Source organism: Pinus tabuliformis, chromosome 9, assembly GCF_031772625.1.
Source record: "Pinus tabuliformis cultivar Carrire ecotype Pingquan chromosome 9, CPIR1, whole genome shotgun sequence".
Lineage (NCBI taxonomy): Eukaryota > Viridiplantae > Streptophyta > Pinopsida > Pinales > Pinaceae > Pinus > Pinus tabuliformis.
This window is the reverse complement of record NC_142307.1, coordinates 848,752,360-848,779,417: the sequence shown is the minus strand read 5'-3', so window position 1 is coordinate 848,779,417 and position 27,058 is coordinate 848,752,360. Positions and strand designations below refer to the sequence as shown.

Here is a 27,058-nt window from a genome sequence, read left to right as displayed (position 1 = left end):
GCAAGTGCAATCGGTAGCCTGATGTATGTGATGGTCTGTATCAGACCAGACATTGCACATGTAGTGGGAGTATTGAGCAGGTTTATGTCAAAACCAGGAAAGGAGCATTGGACAACAGTGAAGCGGGTTTTCAGGTATTTACGTGGCACTAGTGATTATGGTTTGTGCTACCAAGGAAGACTAGGATTGGGCAAAGTTTTGGATATCCATGGCTTTGTTGATGCAGATTGGGCTAGAGATCTGGATCAGAGAAGATCTACAAGTGGGTATGTGTTTAACCTATTTGGAGGTGCAGTTAGTTGGATGAGTAAGAAACAATATGTAGTGGCACTATCAACTACAGAGGCAGAATACATGGCAGCCACTCATGCAAGCAAGGAAGCAGTTTGGTTGCAGAGATTGTGTTCAAGTATGGGGTTAGTACAGGGAGCTATAAGGATAGATTGTGACAGCCAAAGTGCAATTTTCTTGGCAAAGAACCCTACTTATCATTCAAAGAAAAAGCACATTGATGTTCAGTATCACTTTGTGAGGGATATGATAGAAGACAAAAAGGTGTTGCTGGTAAAGGTGGACACTTTGAAGAATACTGTAGATGCATTGACAAAATATATAAGCTCTGAGAAGTTCTCTTGGTGTAGAGAAATAATGGGCGTTTCAGGGCTAGATAAATGACTAAGCTCTCCTGTGGCCCCCTGTGGAAAGAAAACAACAAGGGGGAGAATGTTGGGTTGTGTTATGTTCTTTCCACGACTAGCCTACGTAGTTAACCAAGGCGTTATAGGGGGGGCAGAGCCCCCCCTTCGTTGCACTGATTGTGTACCGAGGGGGGGCAACCCCCTTCTCCAGAGGGTTTGAGGGGGGCGGTTAGCCACCCTCTATGGGGTCTAGGGCAGCGCCCCAGGAAATTTTTTTTAGACCCTATATTAGGTTGGACGGACCTACCTATGGTTTTGTGCATGGCTTTCGCACATGGTTTTGGATGCGATGGTTTTCAGTCCATGGTTTTGGATGTGATGGTTTTCGGTCCATGGTTTTGGATGCGATGGTTTTCGGTCCATGGTATTGGATGCTTCAACATGTTTAAATATGTATTGTAACATTGAAAGGAACAATAATGAAAAATCAATCTGGTAGTCCCGATTTTGAGATCCAGGGGAAAATCTCTGTGTATATGTGTTTTATGTGTTATGCTCTCGCATTGTTTATTTTTTGTGTTTTAGAATTCATATGAAGGTAATTTTTGTATGGGGTTAAAACCTACACTGTAATGCATTATCATTGTTAAGTTCTCTGTTGACAGACCATTCTGGTTTTTGGCTCCAAGTTCTAGATTTCACCCAGGTTCGATTTTGTTACCCTGAATATTGGTAAATTTCTTCCTCCTGCGATGTCATGATCTTGCATTGATTTTATGTTGGGTTCTTAGGTTCGCAGTGAGTCATGTTGGTGCTCCAATTCTTTGAAGGAGGTGCTTATGCCATAGCCCTAGCCAGGCATTGATTTGTTTTAATTTTGGCTTGAGTATATAAGCTATATTTCGTAACTAGTTGTGTATAAAAAACTCTTGATTGTTGGCCTGCTAGGTTTCGTTGGAGGTCTTCTAGCCGCTCAAGAATGGTGGCTCAAAGCTTTCCTCCTAAAATTTGGCCAAGGGTTTTGATCTTAAACTTTTTTTGGCTTCCGGGTATGTGGGTTTATTCTAGATTCCTCTGTTTTGGAGGCTTTAACTTTTGAGAAGTGGATTATTCTTTATATCAGTCACCTGTCTAAGTTATTTATTGGTTTATTCTGTTTATTTCATAATGTTTATACCTAGCTCGGGCTCTAAATATGAAGACCCCATGGCTGTGTTTTTTTTTGTGTGCTTCGGCTATAAAATTAGTTGACCTGCTATCTCGGGTTCTAGGTTCATGGCCAATTGGTTTAATGTAATTAATTTCTCACGAAAATGGCTTGACTGTAATATTGTATCCAAAATTTTGTAACAGGAGGTTCATTACCGATTGTGGATTTTACTTTAAAGACTTCATGTGCTTGTTGAAAATACTGAAATTATCTACTTGGTTGAAGGAAAGGGTCGTTATTTTAACCCTCGTCCAGTCTTTGTTGTTCTTTCTATACAGAGGTTTATGCATTTCTGAGCATTAAGATTGTTTCATTTTCGCACTGTTCTCATCTTTATTTTCTGGAATCGATTGGGGCTTTAACCCACGTTCTGTCTATGACTTTAGATATGTAGATTGTATACTTGTTTTGCTGGCTTGATTTTTAATTTATCATTAACCAATTGTCCCTTACTTCCTGGGGTTTCAGTTCTATGTTATGAATTGTTCCGAAGTCGAAATGATATATATTATTTACATGGCTCATTAGCTCTTGTTCTCCTTCTTTACTTATGGAAATTTCCCTTTAAAAAAGTAATGAAAATTGTGGGTTGGTTCCAAAACTTACTTCTTTTTATTACAGTTAAATTCCTTAACATGTAAGGCATTGTAAAATATACTCTTGATACATCACAAAGTATGGTTGTGAAGTTTAGCTGTTCTTACAGAGGCATATATATTTATTTCTTTGTTTTCCCTAGCACTGTATTTTCCTCTGTTCTAGCTGTATTCGGTATAACTCTAGAAATTCTGGTTCTTGGTCTTATAATTCCTTTTTAAGATTGACTGCAAAGTAAACCCCTAAATAATATTTCCTTGTAAATATTTCTGCGAGTTTCAGTAATAAATCTCATTTAGTTTTTATTTTAAAATAAACTTACTGGCCTCTATAGATTTCTAGAGTACAATTATTAGTTCTTCTAGTGGTCGGTATGCCTTAACTGAACTAGTTCCTATACAGTTTTCTCCAACAACATACATATCTTTTTTTTAATAATTAACTATCCTACTGAGAGTTAAATATATACTTATCTAACACCGATAGTATATTACAAAAAGTTAAATATATACTTATTTGACTCTGGTAGCATATTGCAAAAAGTTAAATATATACTTATCTGATCTTGGCAGTATATTCTATCAGCTGTTGAATCAAGTTCAACTAGAAGCACCAATTTTCCTCCCAACCATGAGAGTCACCTTCAGGCCCAAGTCTCCCCCGAGCTTTCATCCACACGAAGGGTGATTTCCTGTAGACTAATAGTCTTAATATTTTACAGCTATCTGGTCTTAACCAGATGTAACTCTTGGAATCTGTCTGACATATCAGCACATAAATCTCTCTCTTTCCTCTCCTCTCTTCATCTCTAGTACCCATACCCTCTTGATCTCTTCCCTTGAGAATAAATCTACAAGGAAGTAGTTAGGGATAGGTAACTACCTATCCTAACTACTTGACATGTGAGAGTTACATAATCATCATTATCAAGACATTTGCCTCATGCACATTTTAATCAAAATAATAAATATATAAACTTAAATAATAATATTCAATTTGTTTACTGCAGTAATTAAATATTTACAATTTACTGGGGACATCACATCACTCTTATATAAACTAGTAATTGCCCTTAAAAGTGCAAAGACATATGAAAGAATAGAAAATTTCTAAAGATCAGTTTGAAAAACTAAATCACTAAATCTAAAAACTCTTATTTGTAATAGAATAAATACGATATAAATATTATTTTGAAGAAAATTGAGATACATAAAATGAATTGGAATAATGCTTATAATAATATATAGGTAAGATTAGTTTGTTGACTGTAGAGTTTTGTTGAAATATTTTTTCAACCAACCATTTCTTGGTGTCGAAACTGTTGGATTTTATAAGCACTATATATATGGCATGTAATTTGGTTTTGAGTGATGTGAATATACATATTGTTTTGTGTGAATCTTTCCACCATGTATGTTCATCAGATTTTTACTTGGTATCAGAGCAAGCTCTAGCTTAACTCCCTCATAGAAGAGCCAGAAAGATGAGAGCAAGCTCTTCTTAACTCCCTCACAGGAGAGCCAAAAAGATGTGAAAAATATTTGTTGTGTTCTGATTTGGTGTTTTTTTTGTAAAACGTGTGTAAATATTGCGTGTGGAGGATCTTGTGACCTGCATGGAGTCAGTGGAGATCGTTATTCCTTCATATGCCTTTTGTAACTAGAGTAGAGTTAGTGATAAATAGGTAACTAGAGTAGAGTCAGTGATAAATAGGTGGAGTTTATTCGAGATGATTAACTGAGAGGTATGCCCCTTCCCTAAGAAATGTCGTGAGTTTGATATGGATATGGCTTGGGTTGACCGACCGACGGAGTGCAATATTTTTAGGGAGGCCAATCGTATGAAGACATTATACTAAGGGTCAGAACTCATTGAATTTGTTCTTGATTTCTTTCTTAAGGAAGCCGAGAGCTATGATTGTCTTGGCTTTGCTTAGCGCTTTTGTGCGTAGTGCAATATATATTGCTAATGCACATTATTTTCCAATCAATGGGACAATTATTATTGGAATTTTTCTCACAATATATGATGAGGAGGCACTGTTGTACGTGTGGCTAGGCATGAGCCACTATTATTTGAATTCATTCAATGCAACATGTGTTTAGACTGCATCCAAATTTGATTAGTTGCTGAGGTTTCTAGGATGTATAAGAATTTTGTCTCTGTGCTCATCAAATATTTTCCACCAACCACAAGAGTGTATCTAGGCAACTCTACCTTGGTCTTCACGCAAGAGATGGGGATGAATATTTGATGTTCCTGGAGGTCCACTTCATTCTCTCATTTTCCAGCATGGAACAATACCTCTTGTGATCATCAAAAAACCTATTGTCGAATATGGCATGGTGTTGGCTGCTTAGAATTTGTATTCTCCATGATTTCTCTACTACGATAGAGGATGTGTTTATAAAGGTGTGTAGGTGAGGCACTTCTTTGCTGAATCCCATTTGTAATGATTCTAACATAATGGTTTCTCAGTTTATCCAACACGATAATACTCAGTGTCTTTGAAGAAGACCTGTTCAAGCTGCGCTCACAGTACCAAATCTGGAGGAGGAAAGTGCCAGGGCTGCAGAACTTCGTAGAAGAGGGTAGGTTCTGACCCAACAAATGAAAAGTGTGGGGTCCAATGGGACCCCATCTTATAAGCAAGCAATGATGCAAAAAGATAAAACCCCATTGGATGGGGTGCAGATCTTGGGATCTGAGAAGACAGGAAAGGAGGAACTGAGAAATAAAGGAAAGCTAAATGAGGAGGCCAGAAACTCCCAGACACGAAAAGAAATCAATGGCAGCAACAATACAGTAGACAGAGACAAGAAAAACCCTTTTCCAAAGCAGATACCACAAGAGAAGGAGCATGAAGATGAGAGAATAAATAAAGTGGAAGATCGGAACTAGAGTGGAACAGAACAGGAAGGAATAGCCACGGGCGCTAAAAAGAAAGAGAATCAGGGGCATTGAAAGCCTAAAGCAACTGAAAACCTGTGGGTAATTATCTCTGACCCAGAACTATAGGCTTACCGAGAACACATGGCAAAACACACAGTGATCTACAAGTTTATGGGTTTCTGGCCAACAGAACGAGCCCTGTGCTTGTGGATCAAGCAACAATGGAAGCCCAAAGGGGATGTAAGGCTCCACCTAGGGGCCAAAGTTTTCTTCACAGTGGTTTTCACCAATCTAGATGACAAGGACTAAATCTTTGATGGAGGCCCTTATTTTTTGCCTCAGCAGGTCTATACATGAGACCATGGAAGCCCAACTTTGCGCCAGAATAGGAAACATTCAAATAGGTACCTATCTGGATCTTCCTATTCTCTTTACCGATTGACTATTGGAGACATGCGACACTAGAAAAGATAGGCAATAAGTTAGGCACCTTCATCAAAGCTTCAGAAGCAACACTACAAAAGAGGTACACCTCCTGTTACACTAAAATTTGTCACCATGACTATTTGCAGTCAATATGGCTCCATCAACAACCATACTGTCCTCCTTGGCAAGTCTTATACCTCTGCTCCTCATGTCAAACTCCAAAAAAGAGAGAAAGCCTTTAAAAATCAATATAACTCTGGTTACGCACTTTCTCCTACTTTTACCTGCGTGCCCGCACCTCAAGTACATAATACCTGCGTACTTGTACGCTCTGTCTGTAAAGGGGTGGGTGCGTACCCCTGTAAAAGTCAAAAGGCGCAAGTTTTACTTCAAAAAACTTACTTGCGGTCGATTCTAGAGCATTCTAGAAGATGGTTTGACGTGGATTGAGTGCCTCCAGATGGTTCATGCATCCCAATGAAAGAGGAACTTATCCCATGAAGAGGGGAGCTATCCCTTTGAAAGAGGGGATTATCCCATTGATGGTGGACCTGTTTAACTTCCTCCAAAGCATTATAAATACAGGCATTGGGCCAGAGGGAGGAGAGGTTGAAAGCTTAACATTCCTAAGGGTAGATGCTGCTGAAATTAGGACTCCCTTATAGAGCTTGAGAGGAGAGATTCCAATCCTTTCTTAGCTTCATTTGGAAGTGGGTGAGCTAATCAAAGTAGAGGAGAACTCTTGCTGGACCCTGGGAGGGACCTGCACAACACCAAGGCACTGGTTGTAAGGTTTCTTTTGTTTCCAATTAATACAATTAAGTTCATTTTTCTCAACAAGTTGTTATATATAATTTGTTTCATAAACTCCTTGGTCTTTATGATGAATATGTTTTATTATATGAGTTATTCAGGTGCTATGTAATCGTTTGCTTGTTAGTGAATGCAAGCTTCAAGGAGAAGGAGCTCATCTGGATCGGAGAGGCTTGGCTGCTACAAACAACGTTGGATTAGAGGTAAGCCTTAAACACCTGGTTGCTTTTATTTTAAATGCATATTTAGGGAAAGATAGTGCTTGATTGTTTTGTTTGTCACTAGAAAAGCCTTGTTTTCTAGGGAGGTCGGTTTTGTCCGCAAAATTGACTCTTTCCGCATGACAAAATGGCAACTCCACTGGGGAATCCATGGATTTGATTGATTTCTCTTTTGATTGATACTTTGATTTGAGAAACGTTGATTTCTTTCTAGTTTTTGACTGATTGACTGTGAATTTGGGTGGAATAGCTTAGGATTGAGTTAGTTTTTTATTTTTCTTGTTTTTGAGAGTAGTACGCACTCTCTGCGTTAAGCACAGTGCGTACCTGTACGCACTTCTGCTTTGTACACAGAGCGTGGCCGCACCTGTGCAAACAGGCTGCCTGCGTACCCTGTCAAAAGTTTAGAAAATTTCAATTTTTTCCTTTTTACCTATTAGATTTTGTTTATAGTTTATTTATTGCTGCCCAGATCCACTGGTTACCTGTCAGAAGTTTTCATCTAAGCTTGTTTCATTAGCATCAAGGGTTTTAGTGAAGTTCATAGAAATTCTAGCCCTAGGTTTGATTTTTGTATTGGTCTTGTAGTGACTCTGGCTTTAGAAGTTGTAAAAACCTTGGATATCCCTGGTCTTTTCAGTCTTCTTAGGAGTTAGACCTTTAGTAAAATCACCTTTGTTTGAGAAACCTACCGTTGTGTTGTCTCTTTGCGGAATTTCGAGAAGTCTTGTTTGTTAAGCTGTGAATTCCATTCTTAAGAAAAAGAACAAAAGATTTTTATTTTTGTTTTTGACTGATTTATGATTCTGTATGAATTAGTCCTTGGTTGAATTGTAACTGAGTAAAACACCTGGTTGCTTTTATTTTAAATGCATATTTAGGGAAAGATAGTGCTTGATTGTTTTGTTTGTCACTAGAAAAGCCTTGTTTTCTAGGGAGGTCGGTTTTGTCTGCAAAATTGACTCTTTCCGCATGACACCTCCTGTGCTAGAATTGGTGTTGAGATGGATGTTTTAGAGGCACTTCATGAGGGTCTATGGTTAGAATACAGGGATGAAGTTTATTTTCAAGATATAGACTATGAGCAAATCCCATTTCGCTGCAGGAAATGTCATGAACATGGACATCTATTCAAAGAATGCCCAATGAACAGAACAATGGAGAAACCCAAGGATAATACAGGGGGAAAAAATAAGGAAGCTTTTAGTCGACCTCATGTTAGACAGTGAGCCAATAGAAGACAACAAAATAAAGCAAGCACATCTATCAAAAGCACAGGCAATGCATTTGAGGTGTTGGAATCAAAAACAGAACTAGAGGAGACCAATCAAGAGCAATATCCACTGCAAGTCAGCCAGACCATAATGACACCAAGAACACAAGACCCCCATTCCACCAAATCAAATAACATCCCACTAGCTCCACTACCAATAGAGGAACTGGAAGAAGATTCTGAAATGATAACCAATGAAATTGGTTTAGAGGATATGGATCTTAGCGACATTCTAGAACGGGAAGGAATGGATCTACTGAACATGGTAGAACAATGGAAAAAGAAAGGCATAGAACAAATACCTGAGGAGGAGGTGAACACAGTAAATACACTACTCCTAGCAAGACAACAAGTAGAGATGGACATGCAGAAAAGAAGCCATGGAAGAGCTAAGGGTCTAGGGGTGAAAGCTCAAGGGCTACATCAAAAAACAACCAATCCAAAGCATAGGAAAAAATGAGGTAGAAGGACAAACAATGAAGCATTACAAGAGCTTGGTCAAATGCTCCTTAACTCAGGTAAGATGAAAGCCCTTGAGGCTTTCACACTTATTTCCTAAATAGTCTGTTAATTATGAAAGTACTTTCATGGAATGCTAGAGGGCTAAACAGTCTAAAGAAATAGCGGTTATTAAAGAAAAAAGTAAAAAATGAACAACCTAATATAATTTTTTTGCAAGAAACCAAATGTTCCAGCAAAATAATGAATATCATAAGTAAAAAATTGGGAAAAAGAATGAACTGCATAGAGGTAGAAAGTAGTGGAATGGAAGGTGGCTTAGCTACTCTTTTGAATCCTCAGGTTCTCCAGCTTATATCTGCAGAAGCTTCTAGATCTTCCATTTCCATAGAAATCCAAATTATGGGGAATCCAGACACTTATCTTTGCACTAATGTTTATAGCCCTTAGAAACTAGAGGAAAATTTGATAATGCTCAGAAGTCTCTCCAACTTGCAACATAGATATCCCATCGGAAAAACGATCTATGGAGGATATTTTAATATGATTAGAGAAAAAAAAGAGGTATCAGAATGCTCAATCGGGATGCAGAAGCTTTCAAGGATTTTATCAAATCAGCAAAGCTTGTATACATCTTCCCCAAGAGTGGTGCATTCACTTGGAACAACAAAAGGGGAGGCGATAGGCAAATTTCCTCTAGACTAGACAGGTTCTTAGTAACAGAAAACATCCTTTTGGAAGGGATTATTGTGAATTTGGACATTCTACCAAGTGGAGGTTCAGACCATTGGCCTATAATTATGAATGCGGCCATCCTCGATACCCCAAGGAATAAACCCTTTAGATTTGAAAAGTTTTGGCTCAGTAATCCAGAGTTTATCTCAAAAATAAAACAATGGTGGAGCGAGCCGATGGATATAAGGGGAACCAAGATGTACAATCTCCAAGCCAAACTCAAACATATCAAAACCAGATTAAAATCCTGGAATCAAGAGGTCTTTGGCAACATATTTAAAGATAAGAAGATTTTGGGGGATCGGTTAGAACAGATTCACAAGGAGTGGATACAGGGGAACATCAACCAAGAAACAATGAACACAGAACAAATACTCATGCAGAAATGGCAGGCCAGATGCCACCAGGAGGAAACCCTGTGGAAGCAAAAATCTTGAATTTAGTGGCTCAAAGAAGGAGAAAAAAATACTAAATTCTTTCATCTCTCGGCCATTGATCATAGGAGAGCTAATAAAATAATCAGAATGAAGAATGAACAGGGGACCTCTTTTCAAACCCATCATGAAATATTAGCCCTGCTCATAAACCATTTTAGCTAGCTGGCCTTGGAACCGAGCATGAATAGAGAGGAAGCTATTAGGGATTTAATGACTTCCTTTCCCAAGCTTATAAAAGATGATCAAAACAAATATTTGAATCATCAGATCGCCATGGAAGAAGTGGAAGAAGTAGTGAGGGACATGCCCAATGGAAAGGCGCTAGGACCTGATGGTTTCACCATCGACTTTTACAAAGCCTATTGGGAAATAGTCAAAATGGAAGTTTGGGAGGTGGTGGAAGACTCCTGGCACTCCTTGTCCATCCTAAAATCCCTCAACTCTACTTTCATAACCCTTATACCAAAGGAGGAGGAAGCAAATACACCTTCGAAGTTTCGCCCGATTGCATTGTGCAATGTTCTTTACAAGATCATATCTAAAGTCATAGCTAACAGATTAAAGACAATTCTTTTGAGGATAATTTCAGAAGAACAATCAGGATATGTGGAAGGTAGACAAATTATGGATAACATATTGCTAGCTCAAGAGATGATTCACATGCTACAAACTCAGAAAAAAGTTGGCATGCTTATGCAGCTGGACCTTTTGAAAGCATATGATAAAGTCAGCTAGAACTACTTGGAGGCTATACTGGACACCCTTGGTTTTGCTAAGAGATGGATGAAGTGGATTCTAGCCCTGCTTAAGTCTACCAGATTCTCCATCCTGGTTAACGAAGCTCCCACAGCCCAGTTTACACCTACCAGCGATATTCATCAAGGGGATCCCCTATCCCCCTTTCTGTTTGTTATACTAATGGAAGGTCTAAGTTGTATTATGAAAAAAGCAAAAGAGGAAAACTTAATTCAGGGCCTCCAACCCCTGCCCTCATGCCTTGTTACCACCAACCAACAATTTGTCGATGTTGCTATGCTTCATGGCATGCCCTCAATCAAAGAGGCTCAAAGTTTTAAAAACATTCTCAAACGTTTCAGCTTAGGCTCAGGTATGGATCTAAATCTCTCTAAATCCTCCATATTCTTTTTTAACACTCACCTAGCTGTCTAGAAAAATCTATCTAAAATCCTCGGGTTTAAGAGGTGTAACCTTCCTTCCAGATACCTAGGTATTCCTCTTACTGACAAACCTTGGCAAAAAATTCATTGGGAGAAAATTCTTGCCAATTTGGAGAAGCACTGTCAACATTGGACCCACAGAGCCCTTAACTTTGTAGGCTGCCTTGTCCTCACTAAATCTATCCTCCAGGCCATACCTCATTACATGCTTTTCATTCTCCCGGCACCAAAGGGTGTGCTTCAGAAAATAATACTCATCCAAAATGCTTTCCTATGGTCTGGAAACTTTGTTAAATAGAAGTGGTCCTTAGTGGCCTGGGAAAAAATTCGCAAACCCAAGACCTTGGGTGGGTTAAGCCTACAATACCCTTACACCGTCAACAGAGCTTGTGGAGCCAAGCTTTGGTAGAGATGGGTAAAAGAACTAAACATTCCCTGGACCACACTTTGGAAAGCTAAGTATGCGGATGACTATAGCCCTCAGAATCTGATCAGGATACAGGAACCTCCAGAAGGGTCTCCAATCTGGAACTTAGCAAGAGCAAATAAAAGCATAATTCAGGACCATAGTTTTTGGGAAGTCCGCAATGGAAAGACTGCCCTGTTTTGGGAGGATGCATGGTAGCGATTACCTAAACTTGAATGCCCAAATTTCCTCACTATTCAGAGAAGACACCAGGAACAAGGAAAGATAACAGTAAATCATTACTGGAGTCCTGGCACAACTAATCTAACTTGGAAACAATGGCTCTTCAACGACACTGTGCAACCAGAAGAAAGGGATAACAATATGATGTATCTGCAAATAGAGCTTGCTAAAAGAAAAATCCAAAACGCTTAGGATGTAGATCAACTGTGTTGGGGCAAGCTCGAGGGGGGTACTTTCACCCTAAAAGAGGTAAGAGGATATATAGAAAAAAGAGACCAAGAGGAAAAATTCAATTGGCACAACAGGGTTTGGGATGTAGAACTATGGCCGAAGATTAAAACCTTTATGTGGCTCTTGATGCACCATAGAACCCTTACCTAGGAAAACCTATGGAAAAAAGGATTCATAGGCCCCTCACACTGACCCCTATGTGAAAATGAGGAGGAATCAATGAATCACCTCCTTAATGAATGTGTCTGGACAGAAAGACTATGGAATTGGATGGAGACAATCTTTAAAAGCATGGACAGGAACAAAAATTCAATACAGGAAAGCATAGCCAATTGGAGAAGTAATTTTTCCAAATCTCAAATAGTTAATACTTTATGGAAATTAACCCCTGGTTTCATAGTTTGGACAATTTGGAAAGAACGAAACAGAAGAGTATTTCAAAATGAAGCTAAATCTATAGAGATTATCAAAGCCACCATACTCCAAAACATGAGGGAAACGGCTCTTACCAGATGGAAAGCAGAGAAGAACAATGATCTATCTATCACGGACATACAAATTTTGCATTTGTTTGGAATTGTGACAGGCACCACCACCAGCTCGTCTGAGCAGTGCCAACAACAAAGCCCCTCCATAACCGCCTCACTACCCCCACCACTAGGTTTTCACAAACTGAACTTTGATGGGGCCTCTTGAAGCAATCCTAGACCGATGGGTCTTGGAGGTGTCCTACGTAATCATAAAGGTGAAATTCTTCATATTTTTAGTCAATTCATGGGAGAGGCCACCATCAATGAAATGGAATTCGCGGCATTAGAGCAGGGACTCCGAATAGTAGTCCGACTGGGAACATGTTTCAAGGAAAACTAGTGTCGATTTGAACTGCTAGTCCCACTAAGATGGGTAGCTATCTTAGAAACAAGGAACGAAAGCTTTTCAAGAGTTCCTTTAAGTGTGATAAATGGAAGAGAAGAAAAAAGGACCAACCTGGATCCTCCGCTTTGATCCTAGCTTGATTTCTCCTTTCCTTGATAGAATTTGCCACTCCTCTCCTACTTGTCCTGCTTCAAAGAGTACCTGTAGAGTCAAAGTAACAACAAACTATCAAAGCATCTCTATCTAAAACATCATAAACAATGCGGAATCAGAAACACATTGACCATACAATTGCATTCATGAACAATAAGATTCACAAATGCAAGATTATATGGACGAAAACTCAAAGAACTTTATTAATAGTAATGTAAGAGAGGATTAGAACCTAGCTGTCTGATCTAGCATCATCCTCCCAGTTGTAGAATCCCTCTTCACCTCATGAATACGCAAATCACCCAACAATGCAATGTCTCTTCTCACCAACAAACCAACAACACTTCCTTACAAAATACAAAATTCCAGCCTTTAGATCTCTCAGATGAGGGATCCATTTATAGATGTCTTGCAAGTGTGTGAGTCAGCTCTGGGTTTTTGATTAATGTCATTCCACTGATAGTTCTTGGTTCCACTTGGAGATTTCAATGATCTCTTACTCATCCCTGTGCGAATTCAGAGAGGCAAGTGTCACAGGAGAAGTTCTTGGAAGATTCCATGATCATCCACCTTGCAAACTGTCTCTGCCATTTGTCTATTCTCGCTCATCACACCCTAAAGAAGGCCATTTTAGTATGCATCACACTTGGCTAGTTAGGTAGTCAGTATGCATCACACCTTGCCCATGGAGCAGTTTGTATGGTCCAGTTTTGGCCAGTTCTGAGTAGTTTTTTAGGTGGAACTTCTGGGAAATAGTGTAATCAGTTGACCATGATCCTTTAGGGTATGAAACAACACTTTTAGGGACTTAAGGATCCCTTATTTTATGGACATATGAGTTTGGGGTTGCAGTGCCAAAATATGTCTATAACAGTTTCCCCTTAAAGCATGAGGTCGTAAATCTTCTGATGTCAGGTGAAATGCTTTATTCATGAGGATCCGAGGTATTCATACTGGAAGGTGACCTATATAAGATACAATAAAATACGTCATCATCATTTTATTTTCACGATCTAGATGAGGTGGGCATTTCCATGCTCAGCTTTATAAATTCATTTTCATGTACATAGGACAGACAATCGTCTGTTGTTGCACACTAGTGATTCTTCGCATGAAGAGTCATCTTCCCTGGCTTAGATGACTATCTGTGCAGCTTCTATGTACAATTGATGTCTTTATTTTCCTAAATATATCGCAGCCTGGATGGATGAAACTAGATCCGGGGTCTTCAAAATTCATCCAATCTTCGCTCGATGTACAAGTTGATCCATGTGAAAAGATGTTCTAAAGTCGAACATGGAAAGACATCACCTGATTACTAGCCAATGATGTACGCTGTTAACAGACACAAGAGGAGTTACCAATAATGATGTTGACCCTCAAGGTACTATAGTACAATTCACGTGGTGTGAATATATGAGCTGATGTCGAACACCACGCAAAGTCTTTCGGTCAAAGGTCATTGATGTAAACCTATCGCCGGAAGTGAGAAACTTGCCATTGAGGCATGCAAGCTTCAAAGTACTGAAAGGGTTGTTTCTAAGTCAACTTCTTGGATAATGAGCTGATGTCAACAAGAAGTGACCTGTCGTAGGAGGGCCTTGATGTATCCCACATCTACGATGCGAAACGGAGCAAATGATTTTTGTGGAGGTGAAAATGATCTGATGATATAAGGTTCAGGAATGGTGGCCATGAAAAATGAAGAGTGGATGTAATGCAGTGGATGAGGCGTTTGCTGGATGGTGAATTCTCTGAATGAATTCTCTTGAACATATTGGCGACACTGATATGGACTGGTACCATTAACCCCATGGATGGCATGGCAGACCAATGGTGATGATGAATGGAAAAACCCAACCCATCTCAGTTACGGTGATGGAGTGAAAGTGTCATGTTCAAGAGCGACCTGCTACCAATAGATTTATTCAAGTTTTCTTCCCATTTTTCCCGAGTCATTGTTGACCAGTACCTTCTTTATTTTTGACAAGCTTGAGGAGGGTAACATATGCTTGGTCTATAATTTTCCCTTCGGGAAAACCTATCTCTTTGTGTTTAGCGAGCCTAGCGTCAGTGAGGCTCGTTCTTGTCTGGGTGGACAAGTTTGTCGCTATTGTTTTAACGAGTTTAACGACAAAGATAACTCGGTCCTTTTCATATTTAGAGAGTTTGAAAATGGAAAAAAAGGAGACTTCAACAATCCTTTTTCGTGGCATAATCCCTTAAGTCCGAAAAAGTGTAAAATAATACGAAAGGGATGACTTTTCAATAGTTTTAACGAGCTGACAAAGACAAGTGCTCGATCTTTTGTTTAATAATCTCTCAAGTCCAAAAGATTAAAATATATGAGAGGGATGGCGTTCCATTTACTTTAACGAGCTGGAAAGGCCAATAGCTCGACAATATTTTTATATTTAACAAGTCTAAAAAGAGTTTTAAAAAGGCTCGTTTTTTAGGAATGAGTGGTATTTCTGGGTAGCAGCTAGTTCTAGGTAAGTTTGGAACTTATGAAAACATGGCAGTGTGAAGAGGTTGGCAATTAGAATCACTCATCGCAGATGTTCCTCAAAAGGGTAAACAATCAAGTGGAAGCGTATGGTTGGCCGAATGAAATGGAGGTGATGGAAGGAACACAACCAAGGTTCAAAAGGGCTAATAGCAAAGCAATCACAAAGGTTATTTACCAACAACGGGTTTATTTTTTAATGAGCTTGAACCTTGTGCCAACAATTGCTCAATGTAGGTTGATTTTTTAACGAGCTTGAACCTTGCGGGAACATTGCTCTTGATATTGGTCAATGATATTTAGTTTACCGCTTAACACGTTAGATTCTTTCTTCGGTTGTTCAAATTGCTTAATTGCTCCATCAAATTGATTAGAAATACACATATATATGCCTGAAAATTGAATTAAAATCTAACATTTTACTTGAAGTATGTGAATAGTAACATAAAAAGTAGTTTTACCTCTCATTTTTACCATTTCATTTCAAATTTGGGATTTGGAGCTCTGGAGTGGTTTTCTGCCTCAAACTTCATCAGCTGATTTTGGGAGTTCCGGTGGACTATTCTCCACGCCATCAGGACCAGGTAGGAGCTAACCCTGAGTTCTTCATTTTCATTCCATCTTTTTCTGATTTTGAGAAAGTTTTCCCTTCCTTCTGAGCCCCTGGGGTTTGAAGAAATCTTTCTCCCATCATTGCACCTTCCCTATATCGAAAGGTGCAATGCATACTGAGTTGTTCATTGGCCAGTTAGTATGCATCTCACCTAGTCTAAAGGCAAGGTGCGATGGGCGCAGAAGGGAAACTTTGCACAACAATTTCTCATGAAATTTTTGCCTATTTTTGCTCAAATTTGGATCCTAATTCATCTTTTGTCTGTGACTCAGATATTTTTTGGATCAAGATGGTTGTCATGTGGTGTGAACATGAGCATGAAGAAGAAGACATGATTGCCTTGCATGATCAGGGTACTGTTACTGCATTGCGAAACTGTGGTTTGCTCAAATTCTTCCGTATATCTAGCATGAGGCAACAAATTAGTTTGTTGCAGTATTTCCTTGATGCATGGGATCCGATCAACCAGGTGTTCCAGATTAGAGGTAAATCCATCCCACTGACAGTTGAGGACATCTACTTTTTGATAGGGTTATTGAGGCGTGGTGCCCCTCTTTCACTGTCGAGATCCGCCCGTGGGGGCAAATCGGTGAGAGATTATATCCATCATCTTTGTAGAGATGGATCTCAGCCTAGTAGAGATGGAAAGATAAATATCAAAGATGTCATTGATCGGCCTCTGAGGACCATTTTATTCACCTTTTCTAGATTGGCTGGTAGCGCAGCTCTTCATTTGGCGAACAAATCTTATGTGCATTATGCTTTAGAATGCCTGGAACCAAAGGTATTCAACTGGTTTGAGGAAGTATTTCCAGTGATAAAAGAACAACTCTCTAAGGTAAAGAATGGAAGATCTAAAAAATTTAGGTATGGTTCCATTTTGACTTCTTTTTCCTTAGAGAGGATCCCACTGATGCAGCCACAACATATTTCACTAGGATTGCCAGCACTGAGGGAACCCAGGATGTAGAGATGGGTTGATCTCATGGCCAGACATGCTGGTCAGCCACAGATTACTTTCTCTGATGCCTTCTTTGAGTGGTTCGACTATCAGGAGATGGTCTTCTCAGAGTATCCGTATGTTGGGATGGACTTCCGAGGTGACCTGGATTTGGCGTTGCCGGCTGGCAAGCAGTGGGGTGTGATAGGTAAATATTTTGACCATATCTTTGTTTATCATTTTTATAATATTTTTGTGATTTATCAAGACTAATTGAACTCATGTACTTGTGAAGATGTTGGGCCAATGCAACCAGCGGCACACCCAAGGGCGGCAGCTGGCGTTCTAGCAGGAGAGGCTATAGGGAGGGTTGTCCTTCATGATCTGGACATAGCAGAGACCCTAGCAGTATTGCAGGATCAGATTTAGGGTCTTACCCTTGGTATTTAGGATGTGAGGACTGACGAGTTACCTTTGAGGCTACAACGCCATACTACTGGCGTTACAAGTCGATGGACTAGGCTCCTGCGTATGATCGCATAGGCGGTGACATGTTATCACTAGCATCATTAGTATAGGATGCTTTTCTGCATTTACTTTTGAGCTTCTTGGTCGCATGACCAATTTTGCCTTGTACACAAAACATTATGTGAAACTATAAACAGTTATATATTTTTTATTTTCGGAGTTTATTTTGGTTAAGTTATGTGATCCAGATGCAAATGTTGATGTATAATGATTTTCTTTACAGATGTTGCAAATGTCTGTCTAACACATAATTCGCTAATGAATCAGTTAAAGTGTTTAAGTTTCTGGAAATGTGTTGATATTGAATGGAAGCAAACTGCCTTTCTAAAATCTTGACTCTTAGGAACATACAATAGATTGCTGGGTTCCAAACTGAGTAGATGCCAGTAAGTTGTAGAATGATGAGTTGCGAATCTAGCCTGACAATAAGTCGGCATATGCCATGCGAAATGGTATCAGAGAGAAGCTCTATCAACGTGCTCTACTAAGCGATGTTGTTCGTTGATTGGCCAATACATATCCCCCTGAAACTCACTAACTCGCTTCTTGGATCAAAGATGGCCCAGGCTGCAACAAATAGGTTCCCCGTTCTATGACTAGTTTCGTCAGCGTACCCAACGAATGTTTCCAAAAATTCCAACATCTGCAATAAATGAAAAGTGGATTACTTAACCAAAATGACAACTCTTGACAAAATAAAAAATGAAACAAAAGCATATAAAGAGATTAATAAACTTGTTCAAGCATAATATCACTTAAGATACAACCCGTTTTGGGGTTGTGACAGTGGAATTCCATCATAATCTACCAACTCGTAGGCTCCTTTTGCTAATACTCGTTTAACAATGTAGGGGCCCATCCATAATGATTGGAACTTACCTGCTCCCAATTTATCAGAGTCCTGATCGTAGAGTAAGACCAGGTCACCTTCTGAGAAGACACGAGGCTTGACATTTTTGTCAAATTGTGCTTTGACACGTTTCTTATGTGCTTGGTTAGCCAGTGTGGCGTCACGACGGGTTTCATCTAAGTGGATTAGTTCCAAGAAATGAGCCTCTTCCTATGAAGTTTCGGAAAGTAGATTGATTGCGAGCTTGAGAGATGAAATCTCACACTGAATCGGTAAGATAGCTTCCAGGCCATACACCAACTGAAAAGACATAAATCTAGTAGCATTTCTCACTGAGGTTCTATATGCCCATAGTGCTGAGTACATGATTAAATTCCAATCCCATTTGTGGGCTCCAATCATTCTCTACAGCATGCGCTTAAGGACTTTGTTGATTGCTTCAACCTTTCTATTAGCTTGCGGATAATATGGAGTAGAACTATCATGGGACAGTCCTAATTTGGCAGTCAATTCAACCATCATGTGATTGGGAAAATGCGATCCATGATCTATGACTATAGCCTGTGCAACATCGAACCTAGAGACTACATGATTGAAAAATAAAAGAGCAGCCGTTTCGCCACTGTTGTTTAATGTAGGCATCGCCTCGGCCCATTTTGTAAAATAGTTGACAACAACTATGATATACCCATGCCCCCCGGCCGAGGTGGGGTTACATGTCATGAAATATATGCCCCATTTGGCGAATGGCCCAACAACAACTACTGGATGCAGTGGTGCGGGTGGTAATCTGGTTTTGTGATAAAAAATTTGACAAGCATGGCAACTTCTTACTGCTATTATGCAATCTTTGAAGATAGTAGGCCAGAAGTAGCTAGCTCACAAGATTTTATGTGCAGTAGCATAACCAGATAGATTCCCCCCACATGCGCCTGAATGACAGTCATTCAGGACTTTTTCGGCCTCCTCATGCGTGAGGCACCTTCGCAGAACTGTATCGACACCACGACGGTAAAGTGTATCACCGACGATCATGTAGTCTTTTGCTTGGTATCGAGTACGTCGTTGTTCTGAGCGAGAGGTGTTAGGCCTAAAGGTTTGGGTTTGGAGATATATTAGTATATCTTCGTACCACGGGTCACTTGATGATATCAGAAACAATGTTTCATCCACGATCGATGCTTTAGATGTTAAATTGTTGGACGACGATGGGAGGTCGCAAAGTAACTCCGTGAAGGCTAGAGATTTCTTTGATTTGGATTTGGTGAATTCCAGATCAAACTCTTTCAAAATGGCTATCCATTTTGAATATTTGCCCCCTAGCAACTGACGCGATAGGATGTAGGTATTAGGGTTGCAATCTGACAAGATGGTAGTTTTGCAAAAGAGTATATAGTGTCGAAATCTCTGTACTGCTTGAATAGCTGCCAAAGCCAACTTTTCAACATAGAAGTACTTGCTTTCCGTATCATTTAAGTTTTGGCTTAAATAATACACAGGATGTTCTATTCCATTGTCTTTTTGTACTAAAACCATTGTGATGGTTGTATCGGTGGTAGCGAGATACAGGTTAAAGTCTTTTTGATAATCAGGAGCATACATTAATGATGATTTTACTAGGGAACTTTTCAAAGCATCAAAGGAAGCTTGCGCAACCTGATCCCAGTTGAAGGGAACTTCTTTTTTGAAAAGACGTGTATAACCTTTAGCAAGTTCGGCGTAATTTGGAATGAACCTCCTTAGAAAGTTTGCTTTCCCTCGGAGTTTCTAAATCTGAAGAAAATTTGAAGGTGGAGGCATGCCGATGATTGCCTGAACCTTACATGGGTCGAGTCGAATTCCGCCCTTAGAAACTACGAAACCAAGTAACTGACCAGAACCAACACAAAACACACACTTGTGTGGATTGAGTCGTATCTCGTAGTGTTGGCAACGTATAAATATAGCTCTCAAATGCTGCAGATGATCAGTCTGCTTTTGTGAATGAGCCTGTAAATCATCGAGATACAGTTGAACGATGTGTTTGATGTCATGGAAGGCGTAGTTCATTGCCCTCTGAAATGTTGCCCCTGCATTTTTCAAACCAAAAGGTAGTTTGCCGTACGCGAACATGCCCCATGGACATATAAATGCAGTCTTCGACTAGTCCTATGGGCAGATATTGATTTTATTGTATCCGGAAAATCCATCCATAAATGAAAAGACTTCACATCCAGCACATTCATCAATTATCTGGTCGATGAAGGGTGTAGGGTAGTTGTCCTTTGGACAAGATTTATTTACATCCTTGTAATCGATGCACACTCTAATCATTCCTTGATTTTTCATCACAGGAACAATATTTGATACCCAATCAATGAAAGGAATGGGGTAAATGAAACTAGCATATAAAAAATTTTCAACTTCTACCTTAATGGCAGTGGCTTTCTTTGGGTGAACCGGTCGAAGCCGTTGTCGTACTGGTTTGACATTTGGATACATCTTGATTTCATGTTCAATGATGCTCGAATCAATGGCTGGCAATTCTTCGTATGACCAAGCAAAGAAATCTCTGAATTCATGAAAGAGAGCACAGTATATTTCTAGTTCTGAAGGAGAAAAAGATTTGCCAACATGTATATTCTCTACAACATCTGGTTTCGTCGAGATATTAATGGCAATAGTTTCTTCAATATTGGACAAATTTCACTTTGAATCCACTATATTTATAGTATTTTATAGAAAATCAAAAACTGAAGGATGATTAAGGTCGTTAGAGTAATCCTCGTTGTTATCTTGAGGTTGGGAACGATGGTGGTGATCTTCCCATGGTGTCTCTCCTATCATCATAGACTGAATGATTCCTTCGTCTGTAGAATGTACATGTGACCAAGGATTAGAAGAGTTACCATATTCTAGATACCTATCTATCTAAACGCTTGCTGAGCATTGATTTGGGTTTGCCGCCCATGCCCAGAATATTGATTGCTACAACAATTCTATGGGGCTTGGGGGTAACACCTGGAGATGATCCACGCTAACAAAATGTTCGGAATTCTTCTTAACCTTTGACGATGTAGAGGATATCAAGTGACAGGTTTCCACTATGGCCACTTCTGCCATATTGCTCAAAGGTGGAAGGGAAAAAGTACCCATTAAGGGTCTTTTAGGAGACCTACTCCGATATTTTGAAGTAGTTGAAAGCTTCCATGGATCAATGGAATGCTTCCGGTAACTTGAGAACTGTTGGGGAAGAAGGTTAGTTGATCAGTGATTGTGATTCTGCCTTGAAAGAGGAATGCAACATTTCTAAAATATGTTGACACAACAGTAGCCATAGCATAAATCCAGGGCCTGCTGAGTAAGATGTTGTAGTCAAGGTTTCCATCAATGACCTCAACTTTAATTTCTACGGTCTTGCCCCCCAGTTCAATTTTAAAGTTACTTAATATCCCATATGGCATGTATGTTCTTCCATTGAACACTTTTAATGTCATTGATCGTGACAAGGGTGGAGAGCATAAAGTTTTCTAGCAAACCATCGACATAATACAGGTGGATGCTACCTCATCAATGATTGTTCGATGAATAGTTTTTTTGAGGGCTTTTACCTGGATGAGGAAAGGGAGTTGTGCTGGTAACTGAGGTTCGTATCCTTTATGATTAAAGGCCACTAGATTGGAATCCGCTGGATCAATCCCACCTATCGCTGATAACAAAGCCTATTTCTGGGAGGAGAAATTTTGCAGTACTTCAAGTGTCAACATGGCAGATGGAGATTGGGCTAGATCCTCCACTATATTATAATTCTATGCTGCTCGAGCATGAGGATTAAATGTCGATTTATGTACTACTCCCTTAGGCAGTTTTATTGTTAATTTAGGAATGATTGGTGGAACAACTTCTGATGAAGTTGTCGTCGAACTACTGGGTTGATCTGTAGCCTTGCCATTCGACGAATGTGGATTTCCATAATCTTTATTCCTTGTAGATATCAAAGTGTCATTTTGCTGTTTTGAGAATAAGCACTTGGGATGGGAAAGCGCGATCACTAGCAACCAAGTTAGTTTCTGGATTTGGAAATGGATCAGTCAATACCACTGAGGTATTTGAATTCTTTTTGAAAAACTTCTTGACTTCAGCTTGATGTGGAGAATCTTTTGTGTAATGGTCCTCATCACATATGAAACATGGCTGATTAGGTTTCTTTTTTCCAGTAGGGTCTCCAAAAGGTTTCTCAGGAGTTGAATTCTCCCGTTTCTTCTTTTTGTTTGTCCCTTTTTTCTTGCCCCCTAGTTGCTTAGGATTTTTTCCTTTGTCGGTTGACACAGCATTGACCTCCGAGGTGAGAGGTTCTTCATTTGCTTTTTGACTAGAAACCGTATGGGCTTTCTTAGATGTAGCCCTTGTGGTTTTTGTGCTTGTCGTACCTATCACGCCATCATCGACATGAGAGTCTTTGTTTGATTTAGGAGGGGGAGGAATGGAAAATTCCGGTCTAGGAGCATCAGGAATTTTGTCATAGAGCATGCCAGACTAAGTATAGATCAAGTCTAAATATTGCACACGAGCAATGACTTGCTATTTAGTGACAACTCCTCCCTTAACCACATCCTCTATAATAGAGGGTAACAATGACTTTATAAACCATTCAACTAAAAGTTGATCAGGAACATACGTCTTCACTATTCTTTGACGACGTCGCCACTCATGAATATGATCAGATATGTGAGTGGTTGTCTTCTATTTAAAGTTGGTAAGGAGTTCTGTCCCTGTTTTGTACCTTATGGGTAACTGAAAATGGGTTAAAAGGGTAGTGGCAAGGGTGTTGAAGTTATCAAATGAAGCTTGGGTAATTCTATATACAATTTAGCTGTTGGACCAGTTAACGTTCACTGAAAAAGGCAAAACCTAATCAAATCATCATTCAGGGTGTTGGATGAACACCACAAATGGAATGTCATCACATGATTCAACGGATCTTCACCCAGATTTCCATTGAATTTAGGAATATCAGAGGGAAGTTTATGAGGAATCGTAGGCCACCAAGGGGCGTAAGAAATTGGATCATTCATCAACTGGTTTAGATCTCGTAATTAGGCGAAGCATACCCAGGATAAGATGGAATTGCCTAAGCAGTAGCTCTTTGCATACCAGCATAATGTATTTGATGCTGGTAACTTTGATAAGGTTGATGGGCATAACCATTATAGTATGGTTGTTGATAACCGCTTTGGAAATGAGATTTCCCGTTACTTACAAAGCCTTGTTGTTCAAGTCCTTGGTATGACTACTGGAATTGCGATTGTTGATATTGCACCAGCCATGGTTGTTGGACCATTTGCTGTTGTCCAATACTAGATGATTGACCAAGATGCGGAGTGATAGTACCTGTTTGAGCTTGAGTCGCTCAAGATAAGGAGGAACTAACTTGAGGTTGTGATTGAATCACTGAGACAAGAGATTGTTGTATTGCACCCTGAGAGACTTGAGGTTGACATACAACAGGTAGCACTTGTACTTGCGTTACAATCACAATAGTCAGTGTAGTGGGAATATTTGACACAGGATGGACTGGTTGCATCGAATAGATAACCCTTGGTTTTTGAGGTAGTATTGGTACCAAACCGCTGGATGTAATTCCAATTTGACTTGAACTTTGTTGTAAACTCTCATATGGTTGTTCTCCAAGAGGGAATAATGAAAAGGCATACTGCCCCACATATGGTGGTAATCCAGTACTTAAAGGGTATATTGGCCTTTGAAGATACATTGGATCAACTTGTTTAGTTTCAACATAAGAAATACTAGATGAGGTTCCGGATGAAGAAATAGGAACAGAGCATGTTGTTGAAATAGTCCCTGATTGGACTCCAGTTTGTTGTTGATAACTAGCTAGGATAAATGGTATACCAACAATCATTGTATGAATGGCAGTAGGAAGCTTTGCCATAGTTGTGTCAGTTGACAGATTCCTAGATGTTGATGGTTGTTGAGACATATTTATTCTATCCAAAAGATTTCTTAACGATTTGACAGGAACTTGCGATGAAAAAGAACTAACTTCTGTAGTAGAAGGATATAAGTGGATCCTAGCTCCAAAATGTACTGGAGTACTGGGTGGAAGATCCTCTACTATATCTTCTATAGCAATCAATCTAGGTGGAAGACGTAGACCGTTAGGTCCATAAAATATTTCTGGAGCTGAAGAAAGTATAGCTTCTGCAGTAATAGATACTGGAGGGGTGACACCTTCTGAATTCTGGAATTCAACTTCCAGATGTTCAGGAAAGTGAATTTCAGTTTCTGGATCAGTCTTATATGGAGCTGCTTTAGGAATAGAGGTGTCTACCGTTACACTAGGATCAGTTCTAATGTCCTCTTGTAACTGCGGAACTTCTTCTGTAAAGGAAGATGTACCAGAGATAATTGGAGTAACTGTAGTCTCTGACGATGTTGAAACACAAGTTTCAAATAAATCAGGTGAATTGGACTCAGTTAAATGAGAATGCTTTGCCCGGATGGTTTCATTTCTGGGGTCAAAGACAGTTGACTCACTAGCCTCTGCAAACGACGGGGTTTTGATTGAATTTCCTCCACGATTGTGGATTACTTGACCAACTCAAAAATTAAAGGGGAACAAAATGTTATTCCAATTTAAATGAATTTTAAGACACTTTGATGCAACTTGCTTTTTCAATTTTAAAGAGTTGAGAAAAAGATAAAGGCGACTCTAGTTACCTTCGATTTTTAATGAGCATGAAGTGACAAGTGCTCAAATGGACCTTTGCTTTTAAGGAGTCGAAAAGGAACGAAAGTGACTGCTCTGGAAGTCTAGATAGAGGGTTAACCAAACCAATCATAAAACTCAAAAATACACCTTGGTGATAAATGATAGAGAAATTACCAAGGACTTATGTACGACAGTCAATCTTCTTGAATGTTGTGTTCAGTTCATTACGATCGATAGGGCGGCAGACAGGGCTTCCTAAGGATAAAGGATATCAACCTATTGTGGTCTCCCAATATATACTCGACGATATAGGGAGCACAAGTTTGTATTGGCACTTGTCGTATCAAAGAGGAGGAATCACCCAACCTTCGATGAAAATGATAGTTACCAGGTTTTACGATGCTAGAACACGTCTCTAGCCTAGACTTCTAGATGTGTTGCGATAGGTTCCAAAGCATTTTTATGTTCATTGAGGTTTATTTTAGAGTTGATCTTGCTTAGAAGTTTGTCTTTCAAGGTTCACCGCATGATGTTGATGTGAAATTCCTAAATATGCAATCTAAAATGATAAATAGTCATTTATGTTCTTTTAGCAATGAAAATCCAGCTACAAAGGAAAGAAGATGATGATTTTCTTTCAGCGGAGAGCATAGAGCACACACTAAATGCACTTTCCTAAATAAAATTTCACATGTAGTCCAAATGCAGATGCACATGCATGTATTTGTTTTCTACCTTCTTAATGTGTGAATGCCAAAAAGAAAGCTAAGTACAGATCTGAACTATTTTATTTCAAAGTGACAGTACTAACAATTTTCTTTTCAAAATGAAAGGAAGACTAAGACGACACTTTTCGATTTCGAATTGAAAATTGTTTTCGACACTTCAAATACTAATAATTTCAAATCAAGTACAATGACAAAAGTACAATCAACTATCCAGAAGAGGAGGACTTTATGACACTCTTATTTTGATTTAAAATGAAAATTATGGCACTTGCATCAAAAACGACAGTTCAATTAGGCTACTTTCGACAAAGTAAGACTGTAAATGATTGACAAATACACAAAAACATTTACAATTCCTAACTGATGGAGGCTGAAATAATGTGAAGGAAGATGGTTTCAGCAAGAAGGTACTGATCATGAACAACAAAACTACTGAATAAAGCTGAAAACAAGGAGGAAAAACCAAATTTCAGAGAAGAAAACAATGTCACTCAATCATCGCACCTACAACACAGGGAAATAGGGATGCATCTCACCTGCTGTCGAGCCGTAAAAAGGGTATTTTTCACCTATAATTACCTCACATTAACTTGTCAATCCAGGAGCGATTTGTTATCTCAAAGAGTGTACTCAGTTTGAGGTGCTCATTTTTTAGAGTAATGCTAGTAGTATAGTGCTCAAGAAAATACAAGAGTAAACAGATGCTTAAAAGAAAATCTACTTACAGCAAAGCACTTTAAAGTCTAAATCATGCATTCAAAAGACTAAGTAAATTATTAGTCAAGGGAATAGTAACAATAACTCGTCCCTCTGTAAACTAATGTAACTAAAGACAATCAAGGAACAGATCGTCAATCTGGGAACTAGACAACAAATGTCAATGCTCACTACAATTTCAGATCGTTCAATGCAATGGCAATGAAAATAACAGGAAATGGAATAGAAACTGTAATTGAAACAACAACTAGAAAATGAAACTGCAACTAGTCTTGATATGTAGCGGAACCTTACTCTAAGAAAATGAAGGCAACAATCGTACCCTACAGGAATGAAAGAGCAATCCTTACTCTAAGAATAAATTAGACAACAAATCAAAACAGAACAACAACCAATTAGCAATGAAATATAGAACAACGCTTAGAGCCAATTGTGAATATACAGTATCGAAATAGATAACACACACAGCACACATAGATATTAAGAGAAATAGTAATCTGACCATGATACCACAAATATTGATCTCAGTTATAAAGGATAATGATCGCAATTCATAGTGGAACAACAATGTCAATTGAACAACAATCGTAATGAAGTGTAAACCATAGACGAATACAGTAATAACAACTTAAGAATATTACAGCTCGGTTACTCTGCAATTGAACATCGATAACAT

General features: G+C 39.1%; 1 protein-coding gene across 1 annotated transcript; it reads left to right on the top strand.

Annotated features, from left to right (window-relative positions):
* The first annotated feature begins 9,101 nt into the window (after positions 1 to 9,101).
* On the top strand, positions 9,102 to 9,701 carry LOC149151449 (uncharacterized). Its single transcript, XM_089443156.1, has one exon. It carries the CDS (start codon positions 9,102 to 9,104, stop codon positions 9,699 to 9,701), a length of 600 nt encoding a protein of 199 aa, XP_089299282.1.
* Positions 9,702 to 27,058: the final 17,357 nt, after the last annotated feature.